Source organism: Symphalangus syndactylus, chromosome X, assembly GCF_028878055.3.
Source record: "Symphalangus syndactylus isolate Jambi chromosome X, NHGRI_mSymSyn1-v2.1_pri, whole genome shotgun sequence".
Classification (NCBI taxonomy): domain Eukaryota; kingdom Metazoa; phylum Chordata; class Mammalia; order Primates; family Hylobatidae; genus Symphalangus; species Symphalangus syndactylus.
The window spans coordinates 21,953,296-21,967,591 of NC_072447.2; the positions used below are offsets into that span (position 1 = coordinate 21,953,296).

The following is a 14,296-nucleotide window of genomic DNA, read 5'->3' on the forward strand; positions in this document are numbered from 1 at the left end:
ATTGCACGGCCCAAGTCCAATCTTGCAAGGGACAGTTTATGAATCAAGGACCTACTTGCAGGGCCATGAGCTTGGCCATAGCTGGAAGGTCATGTTGCAAAGCCATTGAGCCCATCAAGGGAGGGCTGATATTCTTGGATTGGCTGGAGCTGTGGGGCTTTCCAAGAGTAGAGTACGCATACGCACTTTACTAGGTATGTCCACAAAAGTGAATCTGACTATATAAAGGTTAAAGAGCATTTATAAACTCAGTGAAATCGGGCATTACATAAATACTGCTTCATCTAGGCACAGTTAAAATGCAGCTGCTGTGACATGTTTTAGGTACGTGTATACGTGTATACATATATATGTGCAAGTATGTTTGTTCATATTCATGTTTTTCACAAATTATCTTATTTCAAGATTAAGTTGGATGTGATATTATGACTTGTACATGACTGTGTACTCAGACATGCATTCTAAAGTATGAATAAAGTTAAATCATATTTTTCCCCTCTAAGTCAGTCAAAATGGGGAAATTATACTGAGTTAGGGGATATGTGTGAGGAAAAATAAACATGTGTGTTAGCATTAAGTAAGCAGAGCTTTGAGTTGTGCAGTTAGAGAAAAATTGAAGTGCAGAACTAAGCAAATAAATGGCGAATTCTGCCCAAGGAAACTGTCAATTTGCAAATCAGAATCATGATAGCTGTCTAAAAATCTGTCCACTTTACATGAACTGCAATAACTGCCTTCCTTCCTACTTTGAGTTATTTAGATAATTACTTCAACTTCTGATTTTATTTTGCTATCATATAGACAAAATTTAGGCAAGAAAAATCCCAAAACACTGATCTTCCATAGTTAGGCTCCTCAATTGTAAAAGTAATAGACTGGATCCAAAAACTTTCTACAACTAATATTTATAAACATGTTTTTATGTAATTGTGTTTATCTTTTTTAATCCTCCAAAAAATTAAAAGCATAATCACTAATATCTGTGTATTTTGAGTGCTCATGTTTGTTTAGAATCAAAATTCAATGCCCAGAGTGGTGGGACTGTATCTTTGCAAGCTTCTGGTATACACACCCTGCACCTGATACTGAGAACCCAGAATTAAGTTTTTTTTCCTTTCTTTTTTTTAATATATGGCTTGTTCCTTTAGAGCACTACTTAACTTAAAAACCAAATCTATTTTCTCTAATTGTCAATGGAAGCAGTGGGTTACCACAGTTACAAAGTAAAGTGTGTTACTGAAAAGAAGAAAAGGAAGACTAATGACATTTTTAATGACAGATTCAAAGATATAAGGAAATTGCCCCCACCAGGAATTGGGAATTTATCAAGCTGCCAATCACAGTAATTACCCTGCAAACATATCAGTATCTGGGTCAGAAAGTCCTTTCAGATTTTCTATATGCCAGCTCTACAATGCCTCAAAATTTTGATCCCACAAGTGAGGCAGATCCTGTTGTGAATGCCTGTTTTCAATTAGTATGGCTGCATGAGCACACACTCCAGCAAAGGTAAGCAGAGCATGCTTGGTAGCGTGCTCACAGGAGAATTTGGTGCACCAGCCCCGGAGAGTGCCTAGTGTGTACCAAGTATGTGTTTCATTACACCGCTGTATTCCCCTCATGTAGGAAAGTTGCTGCAGACTGATATGTCAATGATCTTACAATGTTTTTAAAGAAAAGTACCAACACCTGGGTGATAAATTAATCTTTACAACAAACCCCCATGACACAAGTTTACCTATAACAAACCTGTACACATACCCCTGAACTTAAAATAAAAGTTAAAAAGAAAAGTACCATCCACCCACAGGGTCAAATATATATGTAGTCGACACAAGATACTTCAAAAAAGTCTTATACAATGAGATTTGGTTTTGCAGCTTAAATTTCTTCAATTTAAGCATACATCAACAAGGAATTTATTGAAATACAGTGTATCATACAAATAGAACATTCACATGAAACAGTCAAAGGAAGGGGTAAGGAGAAAAGTATTAAAGTTGAAAATTTACCTAGTGAATAAGTGGACATAACAATTGAGAATCTATCCACTTCATGTCGCTTATGGAAACAACACATTAAGATTAAACTACATGTTTGCTAGAGTAGGAGAAAGTACATACCACAGGGACCATCATTACTCTAGAGTGGGTCTGTGCAGAGCTCCTCAAAAAGAGGCCATCGTTGGTGTTTATGTGCTAAAAATTGTGTATTTTGGCTTCTGAGAACCATAAAATTGACTCAAAGAATAGTTTCAAAGGGTAAAAGAAGAAATGCGTGACAACTGAAGACATGGAATTAAATTGGTTTGTCTCTAACTGCCTCTTAGTAATCAAGAGTTCATGCTTGGCAAAATCTCATAAAAACAGATTTAGGATTTAAGACAGTGTGAGTAAATTAGTACAAGCCCATACACAAGTCCTCAAAGTGATGGACAACTCAGAAAGTAAAAGACCTGGGATCAGTACAACATGATTTAAAAATGAGAAGTGAATGATTATTCTGGATTTAATTCTTAGTTACTAGGCTACTTGGTTCTTTGTGTTCAGTAGTATTTTATCTGTTTAAGTTCCCATAATAGATGTATCCAGTATACAGAACAATAGCTAAATACTCAGAGAGGTATGGCCAGAGAGAGAGAGAGAGAGAGAGAGAGAGAGAGAGAGAGAGAATGAATGACAACCAGCTTGATAATCTCCTAAACTGGGGGGTGGGGTTTAGGGGAGGAAGATGAGAGGGGATAAGCCTCTTGAAAATCTCGTAGGCTTCTGGATATCTGCCCCTAACTGCACTGGGAGCAACTGCACACCCCTGTGGAAAGCAAACTGTTATGGTTGGGCTGTGTCCCCACCCAAACCTCATCCTGAAGTGTATGTAGCTCCCACAATTGCCACATGTTGTGGGAGGGACCCAGTGGGAGGTAAATGAATCATGGAAGCAGGTCTTTCCCATGCTATTCTCATGATAGTGAATAAGTCTCAAGAGATCTGATGGTTTTATAAAGGGGAGTTTTCCTGCACAAGTTTTCTTCTCTTGTCTGCTGCCATGTGAGACATGCCTTTCACCTTCCACCATGATTGTGAGGCCTCCTCAGTCATGTGGAACTGTGAGCCCATTAAACCTTTCTTTTGTAAATTGCCCAGTCTCGGGTATGTCTTTCTCAGCAGTGTGAAAATGGACTAATACATAAACCTTTGTTCCTCCAGTCCTGATCAAAGGTCTTTAACCATGAGTTGCCTATTTCTCAAATCCTTCCTCTCCTACCTAGTTCCCTCAGTTCCAGAGCTACAGGGACATAGCTAAGTCATGGAAACACCCATGTTTCATGTCAAGATCATGCCACATATTCTCCATGGCACCTAAGTGGTGGCTCTCCATTTTCCATGTTCCTCAATTTACCCAAAGAACCTATCCTCCTCCATTTTTTAAAGGACGCGACAATTCACCAAAAATGATTCCTTATCACCTAAGTGTGTCCTTCTTAATGACATTTTCAAATTCTAATAAAGTGCCTCTTATATCCTTGTGCTAAGTGATATTTCAAATATTAAAAATAAACACAAATATTGCAAGGAGTAATAAGATTGAGTCTTGATAGATTTTCTAAAAAGGATTTGATTAGAAACTTCCATCAAAAACTGTCTAAAATGTGTTTTGCATTATAAACTTTTAGGCATTTTATTCAAACCAATTTTCTTTAAGTAAAAACTTAACAGTGTCATCAAAACCACACTGATACAAAGATTCCATTTTCCTCTTGCTTGGGGGAAAAAGGGCTTGGTTGAGTCTCACCAGGTTTGCCAGGGACAACTAGAATAAAAAGACTGAAATTTAAGCTGTAGGATATTGCAGTACAGGTAAATATACATTATTTTTACAATCTAGGTTTTCTTATCACAGATACAATTAGTAGTAACAAAAAATCAGTAGGAAAAATTTAAACTTCAGAAGTTACCTCCACTGATACACTAAAGGAGGGTTTCTCAGCCTTGGTGCTGCTGACATTTGGGGCCGCGACATCTTAATTGTGGGACAGTCATGTGCACTGCAGGACGTTTAACATCATTCCTGGCCTCTACCCACTAGACGCCAGTAGCACCACTGGGACATGACAACCAAAAATGTCTAGGGACAATATCATCCCATGTGGAAAACTATTAGACTAGATAAAGGGAATCAGTATTTTTATGTCAATTATTCATTTGGGTCCCTAAGTTTTTCTCCACTATTTTTATATATTTCATTACCTCCATCTTTCTGAGCAAATAAATGATTTTATTTAAAATTGCTCTGGGCCAGGCGTGGTGGCTGAGGCCTGTAATCTCAGCACTTTGAGAGGCCAAGGCAGGTGGATCACTTGAGCCCAGGAGCTCGGGACCAGCCTAGGCAATACAGTGAGACGTTGTCTCTGCAAATAATTTTTTTAAAAAAGTAGTCGGGTGTGGTGGCATGTGCCTGCAGTCCCAGGTACTTGGGAGGCTGAGGTGGCAGGATTACCTGAGCCTGGGTGGTCGAGGCTGCAGTGAGACACGATCTTGCCACTGCACTCCAGCCTAGGGGATAGAGCAACACCCTCTCTCAAAGAAGAAAAAAATTGCTCTGATATCCTACCAAGTTTATTGATGTAAAAAAGAAGTGAAGAAAAAGAAGTGACAGTTAATAAGCATCAAAAATGGGTGGGCATGGTGCATGTCTGTAATCCTAGTGCTTTGGGCGGCCAAGGTGGAAGAATCACTTGAGCCAGGGAGTTTGAGACCAGCCTGGGCAACCTAGTGAAAACCTGTCTCTACAAAAGATAAAAAAATTAGCCCCGTGAGATGGTGCACACCTATAGTCCCAGCTACATGGGAGGCTAAGGTAGGAGGGGTGCTAAAAATAAAAAAAATAAAAATAAAAGCAGCAAAAAAGACTTAATGCTGACAGTCCATAGGAACCCAAGTTCCTATGGCTGATATATTTCGTAAAGTATTAAACAACACACTAAGGAGAAGATGCAACTTCTACCTACAATTATCAATGAACTTCCAGTGCTTGGGAAACACGTTGAATTCTGTGGGAATTTTTAGTAGATCAGAACTCTTCAAATATCACTGAACATAGTTACTCACCATGATATCCTGCTTGGCGATATTAACATACAGATCCAGCTGCCCTTTGTCCTGCGGGGAGATGTCCAGTCGTCCACTGAAGGGGGAGATGGTTACTGTCCGGCCGACGGGCAGGATGGGAAGAGCGTTGGTGAGGCCTCCATCCACCCACTTCTGTGGAAAGAAACATCTCACATCAGCACATGTCAACAACACATCCTGCACAAATAAAAGCAGCTTCTAATAATATGTGTGCCTTGGATATGCTTATAAATTGCTATTTTTGAGGACTAATCTCATTGGGGATCTGTTCTGGGGGTAAAACCAATCTTGGTACACATATTACTTACCAATATAAGAACAACTCTGGACAGAATTTCACTAGATTATTGTCTGTAAGACTTGAATTCTTACTGACTAGAGTGCATGCCTAAGAAGCCATGTGTAATTAGATTGGGGTTCATTATTTAATCAAGCTAAAAAGTCAAATTTACTGTGGATGCTGAACAAAACATCCCACCAGAGGAGGTTCCATTTTTATGATATGAATTGGAAACTGGCATTTTCTGTGGCAAACTTAAAAAGTAAATACAGCAACTAGAAATGCTTCTAATTCCAAAGTGGTTCCTGTGCTCTTGAAGCAAGGGGCATGTCCTGAAGCCATAAGGAATGGGAGTGCTGCATCAAAGCACACATTCCTCAGTAGGCACTCAGTGCTGTCAAGCCCACCCCAAAGGAGAGTGAGTGACGGAGAAGGCAGAGGACAGAAGCCTCCCAAGGAAGAAAATGAAACAGTCTTGGGGCAATGAGGACGGACAATGAGGTGCTCAAGGTGTGTGCAGCCTCAGCCCCTAGCTCTACAGAAGCGCACAATGAGAAATGGTGACTGAAGAGCCACACAGACAATATTCCTTCTGCTGTCTATTCCAAGGCCAAACAGTCTCAATGCAGCCATGATCTGATGTATTCACATGATAAGCTATAGCAATCAATAAACACAACACACATGGAAATAACGCCCAAATTGTCTAAGTTTATCTGTTATTAAAAATAGCCTTCAGATAATATACAAAAAAACAAAAAGTCTGGTAACAGTTGAAAGTCCTGTATGCAGGAATCTTTAGTGAAGTTTGTAAACTGAGTTTTACTTCAATGTGTAAAATGCAATGCAGATAAAACAAACCTTTGTTATTCAACATTAAGGTGGCAAGAGGAGGGAGAAACAGGCCAAAATAAAATGTTCTCAACTCACTTAAAACCATGCATTTATTTCTTCCAATGGGTCTTTTTCATGTTCTTCTTAATTGTGTTTATTTATTTATTTTTTTTTTTGAGACAGAGTCTCGCTCTGTCATCCAGGCTGGAGTGCAGTGGCGCGATCTTGGCTCACTGCAAGCTCCGCCTCCCGGGTTCACGGCATTCTCCTGCCTCAGCCTCCCAAGTAGCTGGGACTATAGGCGCATGCCACCATGCCTGGCTAATTTTTTGTATTTTTAGTAGAGACGGGGTTTCACCGGGTTAGCCAGGATGGTCTCAATCTCCTGACCTCGTGATCTGCCCGCCTTGGCTTCCCAAAGTGCTGGGATTACAGGCATGAGTCACCGTGCCCGGCCAATTGTGTTTATTTCTAAAGCTGATGACAAAATGAGTACTATCACATTATTCACAAAGGCTCTGGCCAGCCACAAACTCCTCCAAAGGAAATAAAAGTAAATAAATAAAAGATAAAAATGGGTTGAAAATTCCTTTTGAGAGAATTGCATTTTGGTGGAGGAGAGAGTATAAGTAGATTGGATTAAAATAAAACTGACCTGCATAATTTGCATATTGTCATTATTTTTAAAAGAATATAAAGATTATGATATATTATGTGTTATGTGTATTACACATACTTATTTATATGTGTAATACACATATTTATATGCATATGTGTATATGCATGTATACATGTGTTTGTGTGTGTTTATATATGTACCCATATGTATACATAAAATATAGCTGGTTATGTAATTGTATGATCTAAAAGGGAGGTTTGCAAAAAAAGGCTCCAAAATATCCGATTCTGTCCCAGAACTTGCTTTTTTTCCCTGATTGCTTTAGGTGTGAATATCAAATTCTGAAATAGGATAATACCCAGAAGGGAAAAGAAAGACAGCTTCCAAAATTATTTCATATTGTCAACAGAAGCTGTCATCAATGATGTAAAAATTCATATAGGTTTCATCAAGAAAAATTAAATATATGCAACTTTAAGTAACAGCTCTTGTGATTTATTCAACTTAATGAAAAGAAGGGCAATCTGGCTCATTAAATTGAAAAGTGTTCTAATTTACTGTGGGGTTAATGACTGCTGTTTCAGGGAATCGAAAATCCTTTTTCCAAATTTTGTTCACTCTTGTTAGCTTATTCTGATTAGATAAATGACAAGGGAAAATGTATAGCAGCTTATCAAATCACTTGATTAAACTTGCAATGATGCCAGCTCCTTCACAACCCTTGATGCTATAGCCCCACTGCTCAGACATGCTAAATGTGGTACCTCTTACTCCTGATTTATGCTCTCACAAGCTGTATCACTTAGGACAATCACGCATTCATTTGGGCATGCAGATTCCAGCAGTTTCTGGAAACAACCGTCACAACAACAAATATTCTTCAACCTCCAAATTAAAAGTAGAAACATTTTATATCTTGTGCTCTACTGATAATTTAAAATCTTGCATAGTAAACACTTCTGTCCATGAATTCTCTGGCTGTTCACAACATATGGCTGTGAGTCATTCCCACCTTCTTGCTTCATGGGCAGCATTCTACATGCTGGGAGCTACTTCCATGAGCTTCTGTGACTCCAAAATTGTCCTTAAGAAAAATAGCTGCTGGTCTACCCTGTTAGAGTTTTCTTGTGTGTTTGTCAGTTTTCATCACATATCACCATCATCCTCAAAGGAAAAGGGAGAGCAAGTACATAAAAATTCCAGGGCAAAATAGTTTCAAAATCATACTCATTACAGGCTGTACAGTGACCACCTCTCGGTCCCACTGCTAGGCCTACTATTCTTTTCTCTAATCTTTGGCCATATTCTAAGTGTGTTCCACATTCAAGTCAATGCCTGAGTCCTAAGACATAGAAATAAGCAACTGCTCAATAGAAAAACAAAAGCAAAACAAAAAAACTCATGCCCAATTGTGGGGCAGACATCTACTGTGATTGTTCTCTGGGTTATAGCACTGAAAACTAGAATTAATGGAATCACTTCTAAAGAAATAAGGCTACCCGTTACACCTAAACAGGCTAGAATATTCATCTGGCAGTACTTGTTAAACTTTGCTTTATACGTTGATGTGTTATGGGTACCTATTGAGAACATGCCTTATGAATTCAAGTAACTGCTATTATATAATGTAAGTGGAAAACTTAAGAAAGGACCTGATGAGTTAACCTCTACTGAAAGGGCCAGTTTATTCATTCAGCAAGTGATCCCTGAGCATCCAGTGTGTGTCTGGATGTGTGGTAGACTCTGGGGATATGTTTGTGATAGAACTTCAATGAAGGGCTCCATTTTCTTAAGGTATATTTTGCTCAAAAAACAAGTGAATAAAAAATACTTTGCTGGAAGAACGAATGTTGCTATCTATAATTATTATAAATACCATGGCACAGGGCCTAATAGTTTAAAAGTGATTTCACATGTATAATTTAATATGCAAACCCTATAAGGCAGAAAGGTCATGCTCGTATATTCAGTTCCCTCATGTTATAGAAGAGGAAACTGAGGCTTGCAGGTTTCCTTTCTATAGTTCACGGGGTGGTAAACTATGACCCACCATCTGCTTCAGTAAATACAATTTTATTGGCACATGACCAGGACCTTTTGTTGAGATATTGCCTGCGGCTGCTTCCCTCTACTATAGCACAGTTGAGTAGGTGTGTTGACAGAGGCAATGTTGAAAGTATTTGCTATCTGATACTTTACAGAGAATAAAACATCTATTGCTATAGAACATACAGGCAAGAAGGGATAGCTGTCTTTTCACTTCAGGTTTTTTTTCTCGCACACTGTAAAATTCAGGGATGCTCTACGGGGCAGGGCAAATTAGAACTGATTTCTGAGGGGTGAAAGAGAAGTAAATGTGCTTTGAACAATAATTTCTTATTTGCAAACATATCTGCATTGCTTTCATGAGATAGCCTACAGATAGCAATGCCCAACAATGCTTTTGATTAGCAATTCCTAAAATAGAAGGGAGAGGGAAAGAGACAAAGAGATACCCACCTCCTTAGACACAGGCGAGAATCTTCCATTTACGGTGGGAAGAAGAGACAGATGAGATTTTTTAATCAAAGAAAGACAAGTAAAAATACAATTCTAAAAGAGAGGCTGAGAAACCCGCCATACTAACCTCTACTAAGTATTGATTCTTGGTGCATTGCTTTCTTGGTTTTTGCATGTGTGAAGGATGATTAAAAATGATGACTCCAGATATCTACTTTTTGAGAAGGCTCTAAAGGGTTAACAGTTGACCATCTATAAACACCATATAGAAAATTTTTCCTAGAGGACCAACATGTTGTTTCAAAAATTAAACAGGCAGTGCAAAAAAATCTAAAAAGTGACTGAAGAATAAGAGCGTCTATTTCAGAATAACTAGAAATTGAGATCCAGGTTTCCATCCAGCCAAATCTAGCTGGTGGCAAGGCCAGCTACCACTGTTTGCTATGACAGTGACAGAGCTGCATTTCCATGTAAAAAGTCTAAGCCATGAGGAAATAGAAGCCTAAGGACCACAGTATCAACCTCATATAAAAGCACAGTTACATGGAGTATTCCACAATTCTCTTTCCGACACAAGTGTCAATAATGAAAGGATAAATGACCCATAATGCCAAATCCACACGGACTAGGGTAATACAAGGGTGCATTTTCACGTTCCTGTAATAGTATACACTTAATCTTAACCAAAAGGCCAAGAAGCGATCTTATAATACTACTCAGTCAAAATATTATTTGAATTCCAACTCAGATGAAAGGAAACAATGCAAAATCCTACAGCTTTTCTTTTCTTTTTTTTTTTTTTTAGACAGAGTTTCACTCTTGTTGCCCAAGCTGGAGTGCAATGGCATGATCTCTGCTCACTGCAACCTCTGCCTCCTGGGTTCAAGCAATTCTCCTGCTTCAGCCTCCCGAGTAGCTGGGATTACAGGCATGAGCCACCACGCCCGGCTAATTTTTTGTATTTTTAGTAGAAACAGGGTTTCACCATGTTAGCCAGGCCGGTCTTGAACTCCTGATCTCAGGTGATCCGCCCGCCTCAGCCTCCCAAAGTGCTAGGATTACAGGCGTGAGCCACCATGCCCAGCCAACCCTACAGCTTTTCTTCTGATCTGCATGTGCCAGTTCTGGAGATGATTTTATTCTGATATTTTAGTCACCTGCCAATGCTAATTCTATCTCTTAAAACAAATGAGTTAAGAATTCCTCTTGAAAATTTTCATTCTTATTCCAAATTGACAAGAATCTGTGAAAACATGGCCTAAATGTGTGAACATTCCTGTGGATTTATTCTACCATTGGAAAGAGTTCATATGTAGTAAAGAAAAATCATTAGTCAAAAATATAGGACTAAACTTCAATTTCTTTCCATTCATTTACTGACACATCTATTAATGAGTATGTACTATAAGTAAGGTACTAAAATAGTCATAAGATGAAGCCAGAGAAAGCTACAGAACTTTTTTAAATAATATTTTTTAAAAAGCAGTTTTTTTTTTTTTTGAAACAGGGTTTTGCTCTGTTGCCCAGGCTGGAGTACGGTGGTGTGATCATAGCTCACTGCAGCCTCAACCTCCCCAGGCTCAGGTGATCCTCCCACCTCAGTCTCCAAAGTCGCTGGGACTATAGGCACATGACACTATGCCTGGCTAATTTTTGTATTTTTTTTGTAGAGATGGGGTTTTGCCACGTTTCCCAAGTTAAAAGGAAAAAGCAATTTTCAAAGACATCATTCCACTTTAAACCACTGGTAGAGGGTTTTGAAAGGACTCATACTGGTATTTGCTGTGGTTGAAATTAATCTTAAGTCTTATTAAGGTATGATTCTTCTAAGCGATTAATAAAAACATTTTTTAATGCACATACTGGATCCACAGATATATCTTAATAAAATCCAGTAATACCCACAATGTAGAAATGAGGAGGTCTGTGTATTTAACAAAAGTCACAAGTGGAGAGAACAGACTCTGCCCCTGTTGGCTGAGTCCCACTTTCTCTGCCTTTCCTGACTCAGTGCCACAAATATAAGTAACACTAAGTCCCTTTTTCCCCTTCTGCCACCTCCACTTTTGTCACTTCAGAAAAATAACCAAAGACAACAAATACATCAAAACCTGAGCTGTATGAAAACATGAAAATCTAGAAAATGAGAGGTGTATTCAGCACAACTGAAATGTTTATGTAATTTAAATCACATAAAAAGCTTATACTCAAATTAAAACACTGCGTTTAAAGCAACATTCACGCTTCCCTGAAAATGGAAAGATTCTAGAAAACAACTGGGCATGGAAACCCTATTAGAATGTGGGAGGTGATCAGGCTTAAGGAGAGTTAGTGTTAAGCAGAGAATGGCACTTCTAAATTGTCGCTTTCTGGTGTTATAAACAATGCAAGGCCGCTGTGGCTCTCTGTCAGTCATGTGTATGAGGCCCCCTTATTGCGGACTCCATTAAACAACAGAGGAAAACTGAATGCTTTCAGGAGACATAAGGTTCAACTCTACAAGTAATTATGATGTGCCTCCTATGCACAGACACCACGTGGTCAGCAAGACACCATCCTGGGACATTGTCCAGGGTCAAGGGGCTTGGGTGGGTCGCTTTCCATCTTCCTCACAATTCTGGGCCTGTGCGTTCTCTGCTGTTTAATTATGGCTGTCACTCTGTGTTCATGTCCAAAGTACTCAATCACATCATGGAAAGTCCACTAGAAACTGATTCCTCACTCATGCCCTTTCAAACATTGTTAGTCTTCCTGTCACACACCCACGACATGGCTCTGGGGCTGGACAGGAAGAAAACAAGGAATGCATTGTTTGAAAAGAACTAAAGGGCAAAGCAGAGTAAGAGGCACAGCAAGACAGAAACATTAAGGACTACCTTGGGGAAGTTGCCCCCTTCCAAGCTCGGTGACTTCAGTGAAGCAGACTGACGTCTTTACATCTCAATTTCCTCACATGTAAAATTAGAAGTAAGAATCCCTACAGCAGATAGCACTGGATTCTGGTGTATACAATAATAACAAAAGTTTTAGGCTGGGCGCGGTGGCTCACGCCTGTAATCCCAGCACTTTCGGAAGCCAAGGCGGGTGGATCACGAGGTCAGGAGATAGAGACCATCCTGGCTAACATGGTGAAACCCCGTCTCTACTAAAAATACAAAAAATATGCCGGGCATGGTGGCATGCGCCTGTAGTCCCAGCTACTCAGGAGGCTGAGGCAGGAGAATGGCGTGAACCCGGGAGGTGGAGCTTCCAGTGAGCTGAGATCGCGCCACTGCACTCCAGCCTGGGTGACAGAGCGAGACTCCATCTCAAAAAAAAAGTTTTACTTCTTTTTTCTGGTAGGAATATCGAGGGCAAGCTGGCAAGGTAGACTCCTCAATCATTTAGGACCTGAGTATTTCCAGCTCACTATTTGGCCATCTTCAGGGTGTGATCCTTGACCTCATGATGAACAAGAGCTGCTGAAGCTCCAGTAATCATATCTAAGTTCTGGGCAACAGGAAAAATGGAAAGGTATACAACTTTCCTTGTACTGTAAGTCCCACAGTTATTCGGCTCACATGTCATTGCCCAACAATGAAATAAATGGCCACACCTAACTGCAAGGGAAGCTGCGATATATAACCTAGCTGCACAGCCATAGGTCCAGATAAAAATTGGGATTCTGTTACTAAGAAAGAAGAAGAAAGTGTATATTGGAAGAGAACCTGGAGCCTCTACCACCTGCCTCTCCTTCTAAGATAGAAACACTCTTAATTTGTAAGTGAGAGACTGGTGTAATAGGGACCTAGAGGAAAAATATTCTAATCTACTAAGTGGCAAAGTAATTTTACTTGTCAATTCAACATTTCATTAAGTATCTCAAATGACAGCATCTGAATATGTGGAATTTTACCACTCACTCTCAACCCATTACCTTCTGCTCTATCAAAACATACATTCTCCATATTACCTGAAGCCTATTATGATTTGCACCAGAGAGAAAAGAAAAAATTCCAAAGCTCAGCAAAGCTCAAGGAAAGACATTGATGAGGACCGATGATATCAGAACAGAGACATTGCCTCGATCCTATTAGCCAAAGGGTTTGTAAAACTCAGTTCTTTTGTTGAGAGACCATCAATTCCTTGAGCACAGGCCTGGTGCTGGGCCCTCAAGGTGAGTGGGTGAATGAATGAATGAAAGATGGTTAAAGCACTTTGTATGTACTCTTTTATTAATAAATAAATATATATTACATATATATAAAACAAATGTAATTTATTCATCCTGAATATATGCTTGATCTCTGATATATGCTAAATAGATACTTTATTAGATATATGCTAAATACTTTCTTTTATTATAAAATATGTATCTCTGATATGTATGAAATATCTACTCTATTTGATTATAAAACATATATCTCTGGCATGTGTTAAATAGGTACTATATTTGATTAAAAAATACATATCTCTGGTACGTGTTAGGCAGATACTCTGATTATAAAATACATATTGCTGGTATGTGCTAAACAGATACCCTATTTGATTATAAAATACATATCTCTGGTATGTGTTAGATATCTACTCTATTTAATTATAAATAGATATCTACTCTATTTAGATATCTAGTAGTTAGATATCTACTCTATTTAATTATAAAATATATATCTCTGGAATGTGTTAAACAGGTATAATATTTGATTAAAAGATACATATCTCTAGTACGTGTTAGATAACTCTGATTATAAAATACATATCTCTGGTATATGTGCTAAACAGATACTCTATTTGATTACAAAATATATATCTCTGCTATGTGTTAAATAGCTATTCCATTTGATTATAAGATGCATATTTCTGGTATGTGCTAAATAGATACTGCATTTGATTACAAAATGCATATCTCTGGTATGTGCTAAACAGATACTCTGATTATAAAATACATATCTCTGG

The 14,296-nt window shown here is 38.7% G+C and overlaps 1 protein-coding gene across 6 annotated transcripts in view; it reads right to left on the reverse strand.

Moving 5' to 3' along the window:
• Window positions 1-1,867: 1,867 nt before the first annotated feature.
• Window positions 1,868-14,296, reverse strand: part of PNPLA4 (patatin like phospholipase domain containing 4) — a 28,934-nt gene continuing 16,505 nt past the window's right edge. For 5 of the 6 annotated variants that reach the window (XM_055267194.2, XM_055267196.2, XM_055267195.2 and 2 more), the window contains 2 exons: window positions 5,109-5,261; window positions 1,868-3,810 (listed from right to left, as the gene is read on the reverse strand). In XM_055267194.2, the coding sequence (XP_055123169.1) occupies window positions 3,679-3,810; window positions 5,109-5,261 (285 nt within the window). In that variant the 3' untranslated portion in view covers window positions 1,868-3,678. Of the gene's footprint in view, window positions 3,825-5,108; window positions 5,262-14,296 lie in introns of all 6 variants that reach the window. The other variant, XM_063634961.1, reaches the window with a different exon arrangement.